Raw genomic sequence first — 20455 nt, 5'->3', positions numbered from 1 at the left:
CATTTTTTCATCAAGCGAGTGATCTCAGACCTATTCGTGCGGAAACTATGTTCACCACATTCATTGTGGAACATAACTTGCCATTATCTGCTGCAGACCATGCCGGACCACTATTCAGGAAGATGTTTCCGGACAGTGATATAGCCAAACAATATGGCTGCGCCAGAACAAAGACAGCCGCCATTGTAAAAACATTGGCCAAGAATGATGCTGACTGCATTACAGAAATAATGAAGCGGTCTCCATACAGCCTTGCTACAGACGGGAGCACAGATATGGAGGACATAAAAATGTACCCCATCGTGGTGAAGAGTTTTGATCCCAGTCTTGGGAGGGTCACTGTGATGTTGCTCAAGATTTGTGAGTCAAGGGAGTCTACTGGGAAAGCAATATTTGAACTGATCGATAGTGAACTGAGGAAGAGAGGAATACCATGGGAAAACTGTGTCAGCTTTGCAGCTGACAATGCTGCAGTCATGCAAGGCTTGGGGAAAGGTGTGGCAGCTTTTCTGAAGACTCAGGGCCCACACATCTACCTAGTTGGTTGTGCCTGTCATCTGATTCACCTCGCTGCTGAGAGGGCATCCAGGCAGCTTAATGTGAACATTGAAGACTTCCTCATTACAATTTACTATTATTTGGACAAGAGCAGCAAGAGGAAGTCCAGCCTGCGTGATATACAGATAATGTGTGATGCAGATGTGAGGAAAATTCTCAAAATGTCCTCCACAAGATGGCTGTCTCTGGGACAGTGTGTGAACCGGTTACTGCAACAGTGGGATAATCTCACTCTTTTCTTTGAAAATGAAGTGGCAGGCAAGAAAAAGAAGACAGCACCCTCCAAGTTGCTCAAGGCTCAATCTGGTCTTACTCGTGAATCTAAAGCAGCACTCCCCTCCACCAGCAAACCTGCAGTGCAGCCCAAGGTCTCCTCTGTCCCACCAAAGCTGCCCACACCTCCACCTGGTTCTACACAGAGGCCTGTAGCTAAACCCACCCCCAGCACATCTACAGTGCAGCCCAAGATCTCCTCCTCTGTCCCACCAAAGCTGCCCACACCTCCACCTGGTTCTACACAGAGGCATGTAGCTAAATCCACCCCCAGCACATCTACAGTGCAGCCCAAGATCTCCTTCTCTATCCCACCAAAGCTGCCCACACCTCCACCTGGTCCTACTCTGAGGCCTGTAGCTAAACCCACCCCCAGCACATCTACAGTGCAGCCCAAGATCTCCTCCTCTGTCCCACCAAAGCTGCCCACACCTCCACCTGGTCCTACTCTGAGGCCTGTAGCTAAACCCACCCCCAGCACATCTACAGTGCAGCCCAAGATCTCCTCCTCTGTCCCACCAAAGCTGCCCACACCTCCACCTGGTCCTACTCTGAGGCCTGATGCTACACTTACCAGTACATCAAAAACTCCCGCACGCCCTGCTGCTGAATTTGATTTAACCAGATTCCTCTTCAAACAAAATGAAATCGGAAAGAGAGCTGTAAATGAAAAAAAACAAAAAAAGGAACCAGAAAGGAACAAGAAAGAAGAGGGAACAGATATGACAAAACCGGAGAGAGTATATCAGTTCCTCACCAATCCAATGTCAAAGGTGTATGCACTCTTTTTGAAAAGAGCCATACCTATTTTTGACATTAGCAACCAAATACTCCAAAAAGAGGAGCCATGTATCCAGATCCTGCTTCCAACTTTGGAGCTGCAACTGCAAAAGGTATTGCTTTCATTCTGTAAGCCTGAGCATGTGATCACCATGATGGATGAAGTTGGTAGAGGTATTAAGCCAACACTGTACAGCACAAGGGGAAATCAGCTACCTGATGAGGAACTCTCCATTGGCCAGGACACTCTGAGCTTTATCCAAACTCAGGGTAACCTAGAGCTTAAGCCATTCTTCAGAGATGTGAGGAAGTTCTTTTCATCTGCAGCTGAGTACATGGTTTCCAAATTTCCATTTGGGGATGAACTGCTGATGCATGCTGTTGTGGCAGATATTACCAAGAGGCAGTCACTGAAATTTGCTTCTCTCCGGTTCTTTATCAGCCGCTTTCCTTCTCTTCTGCCTGAGAAGGTCACTGTGGATCAAGTGGAAGACGAGTTTCGAATGTATCAAACCAGCAGCTTTGATGACATCATTCTTAAAAAACGCGCAGACGAAGCCTGGGTTGATATTGGCCGTTTGAAGAGAGGGGGGCAAGAGATCTTCCCCAACCTTTCAGCAGTCATGCTTGGAATCCTTGTCATCTTCCACAGCAATGCAGATTGCGAGAGGATTTTCAGCCTTGTGACAAAAAACAAGACCCAGTACAGGGCTAGCCTGAGCACTGACATGATCAGTGCTTTGGTTACAAGAAAAGTAAGCATGGCTGCAAAGGGGACCGTCTGTCACGTGGAGGGGTACACTGAGGCTCTCCTGAAGAAAGCTAAGTCAGCAACCTATGAGGAAAAACTGCTGAGAGCAAGTTCTGTTCAAGTTCTGGAGTGATGACTGCGCGTGCATTACATACGAGCAGCATGGAGGTGTTTGGATGTTTTTTGGTGTGTCTTTTTGTTACGAAGACAGTTGGTATCCATTTGCAACCGTTATATGGACATGCACTGCTACGTTAAGAGGAGCTTCGAGAAGCTTCCGCTACAAAACAAGCTTGAAATATAGACTTATTTAATTTTTTTCGGGACAATTTCTCATGTTGGGGCTTCAATACAGTCATTACATAGGAGCAGCATGGAGGTATTTGGATGTTTTTTGGTGTGTCTTTTTGTTACGAAGACAGTTGGTATCCATTTGCAACCGTTATATTGATTTGATTTTGCCTTTATAAAAAATGTTTAACATGCCCATGCTTGGTATCTTCTTTTTCAGCATAGCTTCATCTATTTGATCTGATAATTAATTTTTCACTTGAACTTTACTTTCTTAACACATTGAGCCCAAAATACACAAAAATTACTAAATCCGAGTTGAAAAAATGTACTATTTATTTCAATAAAAAACACAAACATGCTCAATGAACTGTTTTGGAACTTGAAAAAGCAAATATAGGTTGCAAATATGAACATATTAATGTCAAATTGAAATAAAATATTATTTAATACAAATATTTACCATAAAAAGCATGTATATTTATAGGCGTTTTTTACCTTGTCAGTTGCAGCTCTTCAAAACAGAGTGCAAAATTATACAGAGGGCTACACCTGTGCTTTGTGTTCCCTTCCCAGAGTCTAAAATAGTGCAAATGTAACATAAGAGGTAAAATTGAGATGTAATCACACTACAAATATTTCAAACAATATACAGTAAGGGTCGTTCACAGTTCTCCAGGGCTCCAAGCGAAGGTGTGGCTGGGCCTGTGGAGATCTGGACCTCATCTGTCTCCTCCTCCCATGTCCTCTCTGGGTAGGCCTCAGTGTAGGGTCCATTATCCTCATACCTGTACACATGACAATAATATATATAAAAAAAAATTGAGATTGTTCAGGTTAGTGTTCACATGCACATGATAAATAGTGAATTCAAATGTGGGCACTAAATTGTAATTCTCTGGTTTCCTACAACACAGCGTGTGAATACAAAAGAAAACCTTACAAGTAATAAATACATAAATAATAAAATAACAATAATAAAAGCTATAACACTAAATAAACCTATGAAAATCAGTATATCATCTTTTGGAAATGAGTATGAGAGGTCAGGAAAGGGAAAAATAAAACGCTGAACATTTACCCATCTCTGTATCCTATTTCAGCCCTGCTTTTCTCTACACATAACCCTACCTAAATATACACCGTTATATACATATAAAACTAGTTAGTTTAGGTAGTTTATAACATTTATAATACAGCAGTAAACAAACAAAGGCTATAAAATCATGATTAGTTTGACCTACTTCTCATCACCGGTGACATCAACTCCACTCTCCTCTTCAGACGATGAAAATGAAATCACCTCACCCTCGGGGTCTTCCTCGCCAAAGCCGCGCGACACAAGTGGTACTCAAAATATTTTGCCAAGGTTGGCAGGTCTGCATATGTACTTGAATTATTATCCAATTATTAATTAACTCACATCGCATTCAGGCTCCTACAGCCGTCATTGATTGATTGATTAATTGATTGAAATGATATTATTAAAGGGATAGTTCACCCAAAATTGAAATTTCACTCATTATCTGCTCCCCCTCATGTGGACTAAGGGCTGGGAGAAGTTTCAGAGTCCTCCGTGGCTTCTCTGAGTTACAGCGGGGCTCCGTGCAGCACTGCATGTCCATATGACGGTTGAGAACGGAGCTCACTTTTCTTCGTCCAAAAAGACAAACAAGCTTAAAATATAGACTTATTTAATTTTTTTCGGAACGATTTCTCATGTTGCGGCTTCAGTACAAGAGGGACATTGCATACGAGCAGCATGGAGGTATTTGGATGTTTTTTGGTGTGTCTTTTTGGACGAAGAAAAGTGAGCTCCGTTCTCAACCGTCATATGGACATGCACTGCTACGCCGAGACCCCCTGTAACTCAGAGAAGCCACGGAGGACTCTGAAACTTCTCCCAGCCCTTAGTCCACATGAGGGGGAGGAGATAATGAGTGAAATTTGAATTTTTGGGTGAACTATCCCTTTAAAAAACGACAATAAGACAAAACATTTAAACATGAGATATAGAAATACACATTCGAAAAGGAGTGAGAAGAAGTAAAACTTATAGACTCCCACCCCACAACCTGTCCAATGTTACAAAAACATGAATATAATTTATACACCTAATACAGAATGTATGCATACATACAGTACGTACATACAGTACATATACCTACACAAACACATATCCACATATACATAAATACCCACATACGCATGCATACACATGCACATTCCTACATACATGTCCACATAAACATCCACATGTACACACATCTCCATGCATACAAATATATACATATACCCATAAAATAGGTGTAAAACCAACATCCACCTTCACATTCAATAACACAAACACACACACACACCCACCCACAAACACAATATCCTCCTAACACTTGTATTGTTGCTACCCAACATCTCCCTCATGCCTGTCATTGTGTGTGTGGACACAGGAAGTGTCTTTAAACAGCGGCTTCACGCAGCCTCGAGTCGTAGTAAATGTTGAAGAGAAACCAACCAAACATCACAAACCGCCGCCTCAATAAAACCTAAAACGTTGGTTAGGAGATTTAAAGAGGAGGAACAGAAACCGAACGACATCACTGTGGTTCTGACCTCCGTGTGTGTGTGTGTGTGTGTGTGTGTGTGTGTCTCAGAGGCAGCAGCTCGGTACGACCATCGAGATGGAGATCGCTAAGATGTTGGAGGAGAACAACAGCATCGTGAAGTTCGGCTACCACTTCACCCAGCAGGGCCCTCGCTCCCGAGCCGCCGCCGCCATCACCAAGAACAACGACCTGGGTACGACACACACACACACACACACACACACACACTGGACCAGCTGCATTACATCATCTCCCAGCATCCAGTTCCAGTCCAAACCGGAAGTTGTTCTTCTTCCTGTATATTATTCACCGCTTCTCACAGGTCCTTATAAAGTCTTAAAAGGCATTGAATTCATTCATCTAAAAACAAGGCCTTAATTGGCATTAAAATGTCTCAAATCAATTTTTCAAAAGTCTTAAAAATATTAACACTTGGTAAGTGGGATTTTATGGTTGTAATTAGTCTCAAATCTCAAAATAATTGGTAACATTCCGACATAGAGAAGTTAGTGGCGGCCGTCAACGCTAAATTTCTCACCGTTTTTTTTTTTCCCGGACTTTTTATGCATTTATTTTGAAAGGACAGCTGGAAAGAGACACAATCCAATGTTCATGTAGCAGTCACTTTACCTTGGATCACATAGGAAAGTGGTTAAAATTGTCCCTATAACCCTATGTAATTGATGTGGTGTTTTGTTTTGTTTTTTCTGCATTTGTGTTTATCATGAAGTCGGTCTTAAATTTAATTTCAAGTGGCTTTAAAAAAGTCTTAAAAAGTCTTAAATTTAACTTGGCTTAAGCTGTAGGAACCCTGTTCTTCTTTGTGTATATTATTCACCTCTTCTCACAGATCCTTAAAAAGTCTTAAAAGGCATTGAATTCATTAACCTAAAAACAAGGCCTTAATCGGCATTAAAATGTCTCAAATCAATCTTTCAAAAGTCTTAAAAATGTTAACACTTGGTAAGTGGTATGGTAAATTTTATGATTGTAATTAGTCTCAAATCTCAAAATAATTCGTAATATTCCTAATTTAGTGGCCACCGTCAACGCAATATTTCCCACCGCCACCAGCTCCCGAGTCTACGACGGAGTATTAGGGCCACATTGAGGGGAAAAAAAAAACAAAAAACACAGACTTCGAGAATAAAGTTGTAAATTTACGACTTTATTCTCGAAGTTTGTGATTTTTTATTTGTCAATGTGGCCCTAAAGTGTTTTTTTTTCTCAGACTTTTTATGCTTTTATTTTGAGAGGACAGCTGGAAAAAGACACTCAGGGGAGAGAGAGATAGGGGGCACTAACATGTTTTTTTTTTGGTTTTTTTTCCCCACAGTTTATTATTAATTTTCACAATCGAATCTCCGTTTTTTTTCAATATTCAAATATACAGTATATTTGAATTTATAATATTCGTTGACAGCCCTGCACTAAACCAAGTGGATTACGGAGATTAAATGTGAATAAGTATAAAAGAAGACAGGAGGAAGTGAGTTACAATGGTAACTTTTCAACAATTTGCGACACTTCATTGTGCTTTATTGAATGTATTTTCAACTACAAACTACAAACAAGCCTAACACGCAACTTATACAGTATATTGCAATCATTTTCTAATTTTGTGACTCCGCATTTCTTTTGTAGGCTTTTTATTTGTCATGATAGGTCTTAAATTTCATCCATAATGGTCTTAAAAAGTCTTAAATTTGAGCTTCAGAGACCCTGAATGAATAAGATACACAAAGAAGTAGAACAACTTCCGGTTTGGACTGGACCGATGGCGGCGGCCGTGTCCGTCTGGCTGGACGAGACGCAGAGTTACACAGTGACGACCTCTGTTCTCCTTCTAGCTCCTCCTCCTCCTCCTCTTCATCGTCATGGCGTCAGGTCTGATGCATGTGTGTGGGTCACTGCACCGACATTAACAGGAGTTTTTACCTTCACAGTGTTTGAGTGGACGTTCACGGTATTAACAGAGTGACACGGTGTGATGTGAGAGCTGACACAGATAGATAGACAGACAGATGGCAGCGTGACGGTAGGAAACCACGGAAACTCAGCGGAGACACCGGAGCTGTCGGCTCAGGTGGAGGTGGCGTCTGTGAAAAGTCACCGTGGTAACGCAGTGAGGAGGAACGGAGCGTTACACTGATGCTGCATTCACCTGCAGTCGGGCAGACGACCGTCGCTAACAAACCAGATGTCATTTTAGTCGCAGAAGTCCAGAGAAAGACGGTAAAACAATACCACATCGCCATGACAACATATTGTCACGTGTATTGTTTTGCCTCGTGCTGACGGACCACTTGTTTACATAGAGGCTTGTTTATGCCGTTACGTGCAGCGGCTGTCGTCCGTCTGCCGTCTGCCCAATTTCACCTGAATGCAGCATGAAAAATACAACTGAGTTGCTTGAGATATACAACCACAACGCTAGATGGGAGGAATTCCTACACAATGTACCTTTAAAGGGACAACGAGGAGTTTTGGAAAAGCAAAGCGTTTTCACACTACATTTATGAGCCTCCGCACCGTGAAATTCTTTGACCGGCACAAGACAGACTCATGTTTTCATTCATCAAGAATTAAAGTCAGAGGTTCAAAGACGATCACATACCGTCGTAGTTCCCACCATAAACGGAGATTCGGCGGCGTTATTCTCATGACTCGCCACAAAACCGAAAGTAAAGAAACGCTGGTCGGCTCGCCCAGCATTTCCACCACCACTAATAATAACAAAATAACCATAGAGACAAAACCATAGATTTATCTAAAATGGACCATTAACAAGTGGTGACGTAGATTCATCCACATTAATATGAGACTCTTTTAGAACCAAATACAAACTCCTCGTTGTCCCTTTAACGTAAACATGAACATTTTTAATAACGCACCAAGTCAGAGAGTTCAGTCTTTGCTGCATTAGTTCTGTGACAGCCTCTTTCTGAAATCTAACTGTGCGTTCACACCAAAAGCTTCCAAAGCGTCAAAAACGCTCGAGGGTGGGCGTCAGACAAGACAGCTTCCAAAACGGCAAATATTTTCAGCTGCTTTGGTCGCTCGTCACGTGACTGACGTCAAAGTTCGATCGCGCTGGTCATTGGGGAGCCGAATGACGTTGCTGCCGAACCGTGTCATAGCTAATTACCCTAAAGTTAAACATGGCTCAACTTCTCGTTTAGTGAAGCTTTGGAAGCGCGGTAAGGCTCAGTGTCGCCGGGCTCTCATTGAAAATGAATTGACTTCTGGCGTTTTGACGCTTTGGAAGCTTTTGGTGTGAACACACAGTTAGTAAATCAGTTTCTGCTGGACTCAGCAGCGTTTCCCAGCTCTAGTGTTGATGATGGACTAACAGGCCTGTGGAGCTGAGGCTGGTGCTGCATGTTGTTCTCTCTTCTCCTTCTCTCCATCATATCTCCATATCACAGGAGTAAATTAACGCTCTCTTCTTCTTTTTCTTCTCCTTCTTTGTGTGTGTTTCCTGTCCAGTCCGCAAGAAGCGAGTGGAGGGCGACCTGTAGGGGGCGGGGCCTGCGCTGTCCCTCGGCCAATCCCGTTTGTTTTTCATCTCACCGTGTGGAGTGATGGTTTCAGCCAACGCCCTGGTCTCATCTCACTGTGTGGAAACTTTAGTCTTGTGCCAAACCGTTGGGGCACGGCAGAACAAACATCTGAGAAGAAGGGAAATAACTGGAATTGCCCTCTCCCATTCATTCACATGTCCATACTTTTGTTTATTATTATTATTATTATTATTATTGTCTGTTATAATTGTCGTTCTTGAAGGTGTAAATCTGATTAGGTTTTTAGTCATTTCATTTCAGCTGTTCCTTTTTTTTTTCGAGCCTTTCTACGACCTGTCCACACTTTTTACTCGCTCTGTTTCTTTTCTTTTGTTTTCCCTTTTATACCACAATAATAAATAACCATCATGTGTAAAAAATAACAACATGAACTTTACCAAGTAACACAAACGATAACACCAACTAATCCTCTTCCTCTCCTCTGATTAGTTAAAGGGATAGTTCAACATTTAGTCAAATTGCCCCATTGCCATAATCCCTATAGTCATAGCAGTAGGTTTGTTACCTTTAATTGTCGGTGCAAGCTATTTTTTAGAACAGCGGAGCAGAGCCGTGAGCTGCTCAGAGCTACGCTACGGAGGCTCATTATGGGATTTCTTGGTTTCCCTCATCAAACTCATCAAATACACAATCCAACAACTCCCAAAACGCTCTGGTGGACAAGTTGTGAGCTGCATATTCACCACGCTATGAGATAATAACACAACGTTACCACACAGAGTTGTTTTAGAGGGAAATTCATGAAAAACCGCTGATGCGTGTTGCCTTCAGGGACAGTTTTTCATCATCAGTCTCTGTATTTCCCTCTAAAACAACTCTGTCTGGTAACGTTGTGTTATTATCTCATAGCGTGGTGAATGTGCAGCTCACAACTTGTCCACCAGAGCGTTGTGGAGTTGTTGGATAGTGTAATTGATGAGGGAAACCAAGAAATCCCATAATGAGCCTCCGTAGCGTAGCTCTGAGCAGCTCACGGCTCTGCTCCGCCGTTCTAAAAATAGCTTGCACCGACAATTAAAGGTGATGATGAACCTACTGCTATGACTATAGGGATTATGGCAATGGGCCAATTTGACAAAATGTTGAACGATCCCTTCAAAGATGGAGCTTCGGTTTGAGCCGTCTGAACTCGTCCCCTTGTTTAATTAACGTTTTTTTTTTTTTTTTTTTTAATGCTTTACACTTTCACACGGTTCAGATTTAGGTCGATTCTTCTCCTTCTTCTTTTCTCAGATCGTGTTATTGTTGTTGAGAACAGAACAGGGCGTGAACTCCTTTTATTAACTCACTCGTGAAGCTACAACTGTCTCGTCCATGCCAAAGACTAACACACACACACACACATCAGAACTGGACTCAGTGGTTCATCGGTGCAGGTTTTTTTAGTTTGGAGGTTTTGTTTCGTTGCTGCAACCGTCGAGGAAGATTTTATCATTTCATTACATTCCTTGTTTTGTTTTTTTGTTTTTTTATACGGGCCGTTTCCCTGGCGACTCTTCGGTGAGTTGTTGTAGTTGATGAGAATGAGGAAGAGTCGGAGCGAAACTTCTCAGGTTGCAGCTACTTGTGATTGTGAAACGTTTCTTCACGAACGACTCGTATGAAAACTCTCTCACGTCTTATCGTTAATCTCGTTATCTTTCGTTACGTTAACGTGACATCATGAACCTGGATGAGCGATGCACTAAACCTGCATGAGACCTGGAACAACAGGACCAATAATTCATTCAGGAGCTACTTGAAACTTATTGTAAATATACAGTTAATGTGTAATAATAATAATAGGAACAAAACGCCGGCATGAAGTCGTCATTCGCAGTGAACATCGACCAAAAAAAACAACAACGAACGTTTCTTTTCCTCCTAAAACACTCACATTCCTGTTTTATACCTGAGTTCTTCTTGTTCCTCTTGTTGCTTCTCTGCTTCGGGGCTTGTTCATAATAATAATCTGTGACTCATAATAATGTCTGTATATTATTCTTCTTCTTATTATAATTATTATTAACTGTTAAAAATGCCATCTCAGTTCATTCACACACACATGCTGCACATATACACACATACATGGACACGACCCACTGCTGAGATTTCTGTTTTGTACCTTTCAGTCCAAACCAGGTGTAGAGTCAACATAAGGAACGTGTACTATTATAACAGACTGGTGAAGACGCACTGCTGAATATAAGACATCCTCAACAATAAATGTTTTTACGTACTCGTTCTGTCTCAGACGTCTTTGTACTTACGGTCGTGGGTTCTTCTTTCTTTTCATTGATTGGAGTTTAATATATATAAGTTCACTCTCTCAGCTCCGTGTCTCATCATCAGCAGCTCAAGTGTCTGACGGAAGAAGACGAACACACGTGACTGAAAGGGCCACAGATTCAAAAAGTAAAAGTAAGTGGTGCTTGATTGTGAAACTTAAAGGGATATCATACGCCAACATTTTTTTTTTTTCGTGTCTTGCCTCACTCCCGAGTCCATGACCAGCAGATAGACACCATCCTTTCGACTGTGCGTGCAGTAACAAGGGAGATAGAGCCGTATCACCCGTAATTAGCTTAGCTCAAACACTGGAAGTGTATGGGTAGTGTTAGCCTGCCTCCACCTAAAGTTGCTAATTAGCTTAGCTCAAACGCTGGAAGTGTATGGGTAGTGTTAGCCTGCCTCCACCTAAAGTTGCTAATTAGCTTAGCTCAAACGCTGGAAGTGTATGGGTAGTGTTAGCCTGCCTCCACCTAAAGTCGCTAATTAGCTTAGCTCAAACACTGGAAGTGTATGGGTAGCGTTAGCCTGCCTCCACCTAAAGTCGCTAATTAGCTTAGCTCAAACACTGGAAGTGTATGGGTAGTGTTAGCCTGCCTCCACCTAAAGTTGCTAATTAGCTTAGCTCAAACACTGGAAGTGTATGGGTAGTGTTAGCCTGCCTCCTACCTGAGCCGAAATCAGCAGTCAGAAGCTGATTTCATTTTAGCTCTAAACTCTGTAAATATATCACTTTATCCACATTTCAAACATGTTTAGGTGAGAAAGTAGCCGTTTAGATCAGCAGTGTGTCGTTAATTTGTCTAAATACCAGCTGTTTACAATTTTGTTTGGATGAATTCGGCGCTACTCAAGCTAGCCGTTGTGACCAACGCACTTCCGGTTACTTTCACAAAATAAAACACCCGTTGCCCTTTACATACAGAAAACCATGACGATAGAATCTGTGCTTTTACTTTGAAATAGGAAGCTAACCTACCCTCGATGTAGCTAGCTTGAACCAAAATAAAGCGTCTTTGCTTGAACCCTCCGTTTAGACCGATCTCGTCCCGTTAGCGGCATTTGACCGCTCAAGATGCCTTACCGGAGAGTTTTGTCAGCTCTGAGACGAAGATCGGCCCGCCGGTTTCCGTTTAGAGTTGCTGAAGAGTTTCTCTGATGACTTTAGGTGGAGGCAGGCTAACACTACCCATACACTTCCAGTGTTTGAGCTAAGCTAATTAGCTACTTTAGGTGGAGGCAGGCTAACACTACCCATACACTTCCAGTGTTTGAGCTAAGCTAATTAGCGACTTTAGGTAGGAGGCAGGCTAACACTACCTATACACTTCCAATGTTTTGCTAAGCTAATTACGGGCGATGGGGCTCTATCTCCCTTGTTACTGCACGCACAGTGGAAAGGATGGTGTCTATCTGCTGGTCATGGACTCGGGAGTGAGGCAAGACACGGGAAAAAAAATGTTGGCGTATCCCTTTAAAGCTGAACCTCAGTTTATTACATGTTCAGTCATGTCTCTGATATGTTTACTAAAGGTTTGTAGAGTGATGTGAAGGAGGAAGTTCAGAAGTTTATCACTGAAAACAAAGAAGAAGAGTTGGTCATCAGACTGATGAGCTGCACAACACAACAGGAAGTGTTTCTGGGGACACGATAAGGCGAGGGACCGGTCTGGGGCCTTTAGTTCTTATTCTTCTTGACTTTAGAAGTTGTGCAGACAGCTTCCTGTTAGTGGGTTTGACAATAAACTGAGTTTATTTGGTTTATTAGAGCATAAATATCACATGATTCACATGGACATGGTAGCATTAGGCTTTAGCCTGGTCCTTCACTTTATTGTGTCCTCTAGAAACACTTCCTGTGGTGTGTAGACCGTGGACTTGAGGCTGTAACTGTGTTTTACTGTATATCTCCCCTGATGTTGAGGCCCGTGCTCGCTCTGGGAGTTTCCTGTTTTCCTGTGGTTGTTCCTTTAATCAGACCCAGTTTTGTCTCCACATGCCTGAGAGATGATGTCATCGTGTGTATGACCTCATCGCCCTGTGGGTTTCCTGTGTGAGCTGCCGCTGCGGTGACTTCACTTCACTTCACTTCACTGCTGCAGGTTTTTTGTCTTTTCTTTTCTGTCTTAAACAAACTCCAGAATCAGAGTGAAGGTGTAAAAACACACAGATCTGTGTGAATCTTATGTAACGACTCAACAACTGTTAGTTCCCTCAGAGAGACGAGCTGCTCCTCCTCCTACACACCAGGGAGGAACCGACTGCAGCTCAGCAGCAGCTTCTTTATATCTGAGGTTAAACATGCAGACACGAGGAGGGAAACAAACACCTCATTCAATACTCTTTACTTTATTAGTGTATGGCAAGCGGATTTAACATTTAAAAGCTAAGTTTGACTATCCGGAATTAACATTGTAGATATCAACAACGTCTTTCTGACTGGTCGTACCTAGCTACATTTTGAATAGTTGGATTTTTTATTCAAGATATCTGTAATTCAGATTTGCCTGAACATTTCAGATATCCGCAACTACATTCTTCCTATCCACAATTGTCATTTCAGATATCCACAACTACATTCTTCCTAGGACAAATGACGTCACTTTTGCCGTTCATGTGTATGGGGTTTGTCATTACAGATATCTACAATTCAGTTGCAGATATCCACTATGTGAATTGCGGATATCTGTAACTGAATTACGACTAGTACGAATTCCAGTTTGAGATATCTTCAACGTCATTTTGACTAGTCATAATTCCAGTTACAGATATCTACAACGTAATTTCGCCTAGTCAAAACTTAATTTAAGATATCCGAAAAGGGACATGTAGATATCTTTAATTGAGGTGAATTAAAGATATCTTGAACTGGAATTATGACTAGTCAGAATCAAATTGTAGACATCTGTAACTGGAATTAGTACTAGTCGTAATTCAGTTACAGATATCCGTAATTCACATAGCAAATATCTGCAACTGAATTGTAGATATCTGTAATGACAAACCCCATACACATGAATGGCAAAAGTGACGTCATTTGTCCTAGGAAGAACGTAGTTGTGGATATCTGACATGACATTATTAGTGTGAATGCTGCGTTACACTTAAACATGCAGGATTTCAATGTTTTCTTCTTCCCACTGCTTTTTACCTTTAAAACGCATTCATCTCATGCTACAAGTTATGCTGTATGTTTCAGCTTTAGCATTAGCCTTTTTCAACATTGCTTTAGCAGTTTCTTCAACTAATTTAGCATTGATTCAACAATTTCTTCAGCTCATTCAGCATTGCTTCAGCAATAGCGTTCAGCTGCTTTCAGCATTCACACGCATTTTCTGCAGGAACTGCTATCTTCTTCTAGTTTATTTCTATCACTTTCTACATTGTAGATTCAAACTGAAGACATCTCACATGAGTTGGAGCACAGAGTGAAGGTCAAACAGCAACAAGTTCTCATCCAAGCAAAAGGTGGAAAAATCTAATATATATACGTACGTGCCTATATAAAAACCTATTCTGCTTTGTTTAACACTTTACTGTTTACTACATAACTCCACATGAGTTGGAGCATAGAGTGGGGGTCAAACAGCAACAAGGTCTCATCAAAGCAAAAGGTGGAAAAATCGAATATATAAAACCTATTCTGCTTTGTTTAACACTGTTTTTGTGTTTACAACATAACTTCACATGAGTTCCTTCATAGTTTTGATGTCTGCGGTTTGAATCGACAACTAGAAAAGAATGAGAGGGTGGGTCTCCACTCTGTATTATGACCTCATCCATTTGGTAAACAGAGGTTTTCAGATTACACAGTACATGAGAGAGCGAGGAAGGAGGTTGTACTGTAACTGTAACTGTGGTTGTTATCCACACGCCGACACAAAGACCTGAGTCAGTAAATAAATACAGACCGAGGCCACAGGTTGATGTTGGAGTCAAACAACCGACTGGAAAAACAAACCTCATGACTGACATGTTATCTTTGTCCTTCACTCTGCTCTCTCAAACCTGACTGAGTTAATTATATTATATTATATTATATTATATTATATTATATTATATTATATTATATTATATTATATAACTGTCCTGACAGCCAGCAGTGGAGAACTGTCCAACATCTGTGAGTGTGTGTTTGATTTAATCCTTCAGTGTGTCAAACGTCTCGTCTGTTCAGTTGAAGAGGAAAAACTCTGAACAGATCTAATAGAATAAACCAACGCTCCGTCAGCAGCTTTAACAGGAATAACAGGCTTCGTAACAACGTGCTGCGTTCACTTTCCTTCCTGCTGCTGTGTTAAAAATAGTCACTTATTACATTAGCTCCATAATGTCAAACACGTTCTGCCAACAACTCAACCTGGAAGAAGCATCAGAGTCCGGAGGAGGAAAAACAATCCTCAGTCCTCTGCTGCCTCCTGCAGGCCAGAGGCCTTCACTGCAATACTACATTACACTTTATAGAAATAAATGAAAACTTTATTTAAATCCTTTTTTTCTCACATGAAGAGGTGAATTCCTGCAGTGGTTCTGTTTTTACTGTCCTGATGAGAGAAGTAAAGTGATGGACATGATGATAATCTGTGTGAATCAAACAGAACCAACAGGTTCACCTCAACAAAGACACTGAAACATTCATATAATGATATTTAATGATGTTAAATTAAATATGACAGTGGAGACAAAAACATGTACAACATCACATCTAAGTTGAGTTCACCCAGTGAGTCAGGACTCAGCGCCACCTGCTGTTAGAACAGGAGAAATACCACCACCGTCCAGCAGGGGGCAGAAAAACACATCTATCTATCTATCTATCTATCTATCTATCTATCTATCTATCTATCTATCTATCTATCTATCTATCTATCTATCTATCTATCTATCTATCTATCTATCTATCTATCTATGTCTTTCTTTCAAACCCTCTGTCTCTTTTCTCTCTTTTTCTTCTTTCTTTCTTCTACCCCTTCATCTGTATTTTAACTTCTTTCTTTCTTTCCCTCTCTATCTCTATCTACCTCTTTCTATCTATCATCCCCCTCTCTCTCTTTTTCTTCTTTCTTCGAACCATTGTAGCATTGCTACAGACTCCCTCAGCAGATTTACAAGAACATAAGTTGATGTTAAATTTGTTCTTTAGCTATTTAAACTGAAAATACACATTTCCCCATTTTGTTCATGTTGAACACATTGTTTTACACTTATCCCAAACTACTGAGGCTCTTCTCAACCATTTCACACCATTAAACCCACCGTTTACATGTTCTAATTTTACTCCTCGGCTAATGCTCAATCTATATGCTTCAACAATGTTCTTCTGCTGTCAGTTTACAATCTCTGGTTCTGGCTTTGGCTCTGTTTTTATAGTTTTTCTCAGTCACTTTGGTGCTTTTCTCACATCACTATCACTGTAACATTTGCACAACAGTTAGTGCATTTCTCAAAACAATTAGTACAAACTGCAAAAAGAAAAAAAAAAGTGCTACTATGATGTGAACAAATGACTAAATATTGTGGAGGTTGAACTAATAGATGTGAGAATTTTAATTAAAACAAAAAACTGTAATCCAACTCTGGTCCTGGTCCTGGTCTCTGCTCCACCTCCTCAGACCTGTGGGTGCAGTCGGACCAGGAGGAGGCACTGGTTGTCATGGTGATGTAGTGACTGATGACTCACTCCTCTCCTCCTCCTCCTCCTCTTCCTCCTCTTCATCCTGTGTTTCCTGGTTGTTTCTCTCCATCGGAGCAGCAGCAGCCGAGGTGACGACGTGAAAACTCACATTTCATCTCATTTAATGTTTTATTCTTCTCCTCCGACCTTGAAGAATAAACTGATATAAGAGGAAGAGGAGGAAGACTATACTTTACTATACTATACTTCCTGTTTTTTGTTTCTTTGTTTGTTTTTTACAGAAGTGTCACGTTAACTGTCTCTCTTTGTAGTTTTATTGTCTGTTTAGATAGCCTACGTTCCAATTTGTGTACCGACTTTCTGTGTTTCTTGTGTTGTGATATGAATTATGTTGTTATGTCCTTGTTGTTGTTCATTTTAATGGCTTTTAACACCTGGCCAGGAGGACTAGCTACAGTCTGAAACTAACCGTTGGCTAACACTGGCACTTTTACATTTTATTATGTTCATTAATGTGCATTGTCCTCCTTAAAGGGACAACGAGGAGTTTTGGAAAAGCGAAGTGTTTCCACACTACATTTATGAGCCTCCGCACCGTGAAATTCTTTGACCGGCGCAAGACAGACTCATGTTTTCATTCATCAAGAATTAAAGTCAGAGGTTGGAAGACGATCACATACCGTCGTAGTTCCCACCATAAACGGAGATTCGGCGGCGTTATTCTCATGACTCGCCACGAAACCGAAAGTTTTCCGCCACCACTAATAATAACAAAATAACGATAGAGACAAAACGATATATTTATTGAAAATGGGCCCATTAACAAGTGTGGGTAGCGGAGATTCATCCACATTGACGTGAGACTTTTTTATAACCAAATAGAAACTCCTTGTTGTCCCTTTAAATGATTGATTGATTGATTGATTGATTGATTGATTGATTGATTGATTGATTGATTGATTGATTGATTGATTGATTGATTGATTGATTGATTGATTGATTGATTCGTCCATTCCACAAAACATAAACATACACAAACAAGTCAAAATTTCATGATCAATATGGGCGAAAGGGCGAAGGCAGAAGCAAAGCTTATTAATGCCTACCCTGTTTACAGGAAGAAAAATTACACTCGAAGAGAGTAAGTAAAGTGAATAGTATCAAAACGAAACAAACGGAACCACCATTTAGTAATAATAATTTTCTTACTTTATGCTAGTGTTAAATATTTATTCAATACATTGATTTTAAACATCCTTTTAAATTGGGTAATAGTTGTGCATGATTTTAATTCATTGTCAAGGCTATTCCATAATTTTACTCCAATAACAGAAATGCATTTGGCTTTGGTATTTGTCCTCGCTTTAGGTTTGCTTAAAAATATAAAATAAAAAAAATATTAAAAAGTTTTAAAAAAAAAATAATAAAAAAAAAAAAGGAAGAGAGGAGGAAGAGGAGGAGATGTCACATGGAGAACATCATGTTAATAATGAATGAGCTCCCTCTCTCTCTCTCTTTCTGCTCTTACATCAGTCTAATTAGCAGATCTCCATCAGTGGATGTCAGTGCCAGTCCGGCTGCAGCAGCATCTGGAACCAGGAGACTAATGGAATAAATTAATCATTTATTCCTGAAGCCACTTGTTGTTGCTGCTGGCGCCGGGCCAACGACCTGCAGCAGCAGCAGCAGCAGCAGCAGCAGCAGCAGCACCTGTTCTCTTCTCTTTGTGCTGCTCGTCTCACATCAGAGAGAATGACTCCAGCAGCAGCTACTTTACCAGTGTCAACACTTTGTTTTTAAACCAGCAGTGAGTTGTTTTTAGCTTCAGATTGAGTCTGTGAATATTAATGAGGCTCAGAGAGCGAACAGCTGACTCCTCGTCTCCTCACACCAGACTCAAACTCAATTATTACTTATTGATCATGTTGTTCATTTATCCACAGGAGCAGCTGCAGGTTGAGACGTGATGATGATGATGATGATGATGATGATGATGATGATGATGATGATGATGATGATGATGATGATGAAGATGAAGAGCAGTAGGTTTTCATCAGGAAGAGACGAAGATGAGTTGATTAAGAGTTTTATTATGTCACTTATTATGTTTTTAACGATGTTTATTCAGTCTGATATAAAACTGTGGTGCTGCCAAAATGGAAAACAAACAAGAAAATATGAAGTCTATGATATTTTATTACTTTCTTTCGTTCTTTCTTTCTTAAAGGGATAGTTCAACATTTTGTCAAATTGGCCCATTGCCATAATCCCTATAGTCATAGCAGTAGGTTCATTACCTTTAATTGTCGGTGCAAGCTATTTTTAGAACGGCGGAGCAGAGCTGTGAGCTGCTCAGAGCTACGCTACGGAGGCTCATTATGGGATTTCTTGGTTTCCCTCATCAAACTCATCAAATACACAATCCAACAACTCCACAACGCTCTGGTGGACAAGTTGTGACCTGCACATTCACCACGCTATGAGATAATAACACAACGTTACCAGACAGAGTTGTTTTAGAGGGAAATGCAGAGACTGTTGATGAAAAACTGTCCCTGAAGGCAACGTGCATCAGCGGTTTTGCATGAATTTCCCTCTAAAACAACTCTGTTGTTAACCCTTTTTAGTTTGCTTTTTTGTTTTCAGTTTGGTTTTAGTTAGTTCAACAAACAATGAAGTTTTAGTTTAGTTTTTCAGGAGGAAAGTCCTGATTTGTAGAAGTTTCTGCTCTGAAGATGAACTTTCACATTTGTGGGATTTTTCCGTTTTATTTTCCTCCTACAGATTCCTCCTTCAGTTGTACTGAAATAGTTCCGTATATTGAGGTGGGAGGTTTTTTCCTGCAACTTTCATTTCATTTCATTTTTTATTTATTCCACTCATGGTTTACATACTTAACACGGTTGCACATAATGTACACATAAAGTCACCATAAATGAAAAGGAGCAGGATAAAGAAAAACCTATAGTACCTGCCCCTCTCTGTTGCATTGGCTTACTATCAACACCAATGTTATACTCTATTTCAAAAAATTAAACATGATGAAACATATAATAGTAGCAAATAGCAGTGGACACAGCTCATCTATCTATCTTTTCTTCTTTTCCCTTCTTTTTCTCTTTCTCCTTCTTCTTTTTTGTAGGCGCTTATCTTTTCTTTTTTAAACATTTTCTTAAACTGAGGGATTCTTGTACAACTTTTCAGTTCCTTGCTTTGTGAATGCCAGGGGCGGAGTGGCCATCGGGAGGACCGGGAGATTTCCCGGTCGGCCGGTGGCCAATAAACCCAAGAGAGCCGGCCCGCAAGCTGCTCTGCGTGGCCGTGTGGTGATCATGAGTTAAAAGTAACTATTATTACAAGTCCCCGCGATAATCTCCAAGCTCTACCTCTATACCACGGTGATAGTCCACCCATTATTTGTACCCCTTCATGTCTCTCTACATCTCACTCATGGTTGCGATAGTGAATCAGACTCTCATCAATCCAGCCTACTAAATGATTTTTGTTTAGCCTCCTATCTTTATATAATTATTTTACTTCAATGTTACAAAACCTCCATGACCACAAAATATAAAATAACCAGCAATTTAATTAGTTTGTTTGTTCTTAAAGTAATGTAGAATGGTGCAAAGCCTCATGGGAAATGCGTCAGCCTGTCACTGTGAAAGTTATCATTAAACTAGCGGCTGCGGCTAAAAACAGAACGACTCAC

At 40.8% G+C, this 20455-nt stretch overlaps 1 protein-coding gene across 1 annotated transcript in view; it reads left to right on the top strand.

Annotated features, from left to right (window-relative positions):
* Nucleotides 1-9333, top strand: part of tmod2 (tropomodulin 2) — a 31433-nt gene extending 22100 nt beyond the window's left edge. The window contains exons 8-9 of the mRNA XM_083997254.1: nucleotides 5305-5449; nucleotides 8746-9333. Of these exons, the coding sequence (XP_083853380.1) occupies nucleotides 5305-5449; nucleotides 8746-8777 (177 nt within the window). The 3' untranslated portion in view covers nucleotides 8778-9333. The remainder of the gene's footprint in view (nucleotides 1-5304; nucleotides 5450-8745) is intronic.
* Nucleotides 9334-20455: the final 11122 nt, after the last annotated feature.

The sequence above is a fragment of the Trachurus trachurus genome, assembly GCF_905171665.1.
Source record: "Trachurus trachurus genome assembly, chromosome: 3".
NCBI classification, from domain to species: domain Eukaryota; kingdom Metazoa; phylum Chordata; class Actinopteri; order Carangiformes; family Carangidae; genus Trachurus; species Trachurus trachurus.
This window is presented reverse-complemented; position numbering and strand designations above follow the sequence as displayed.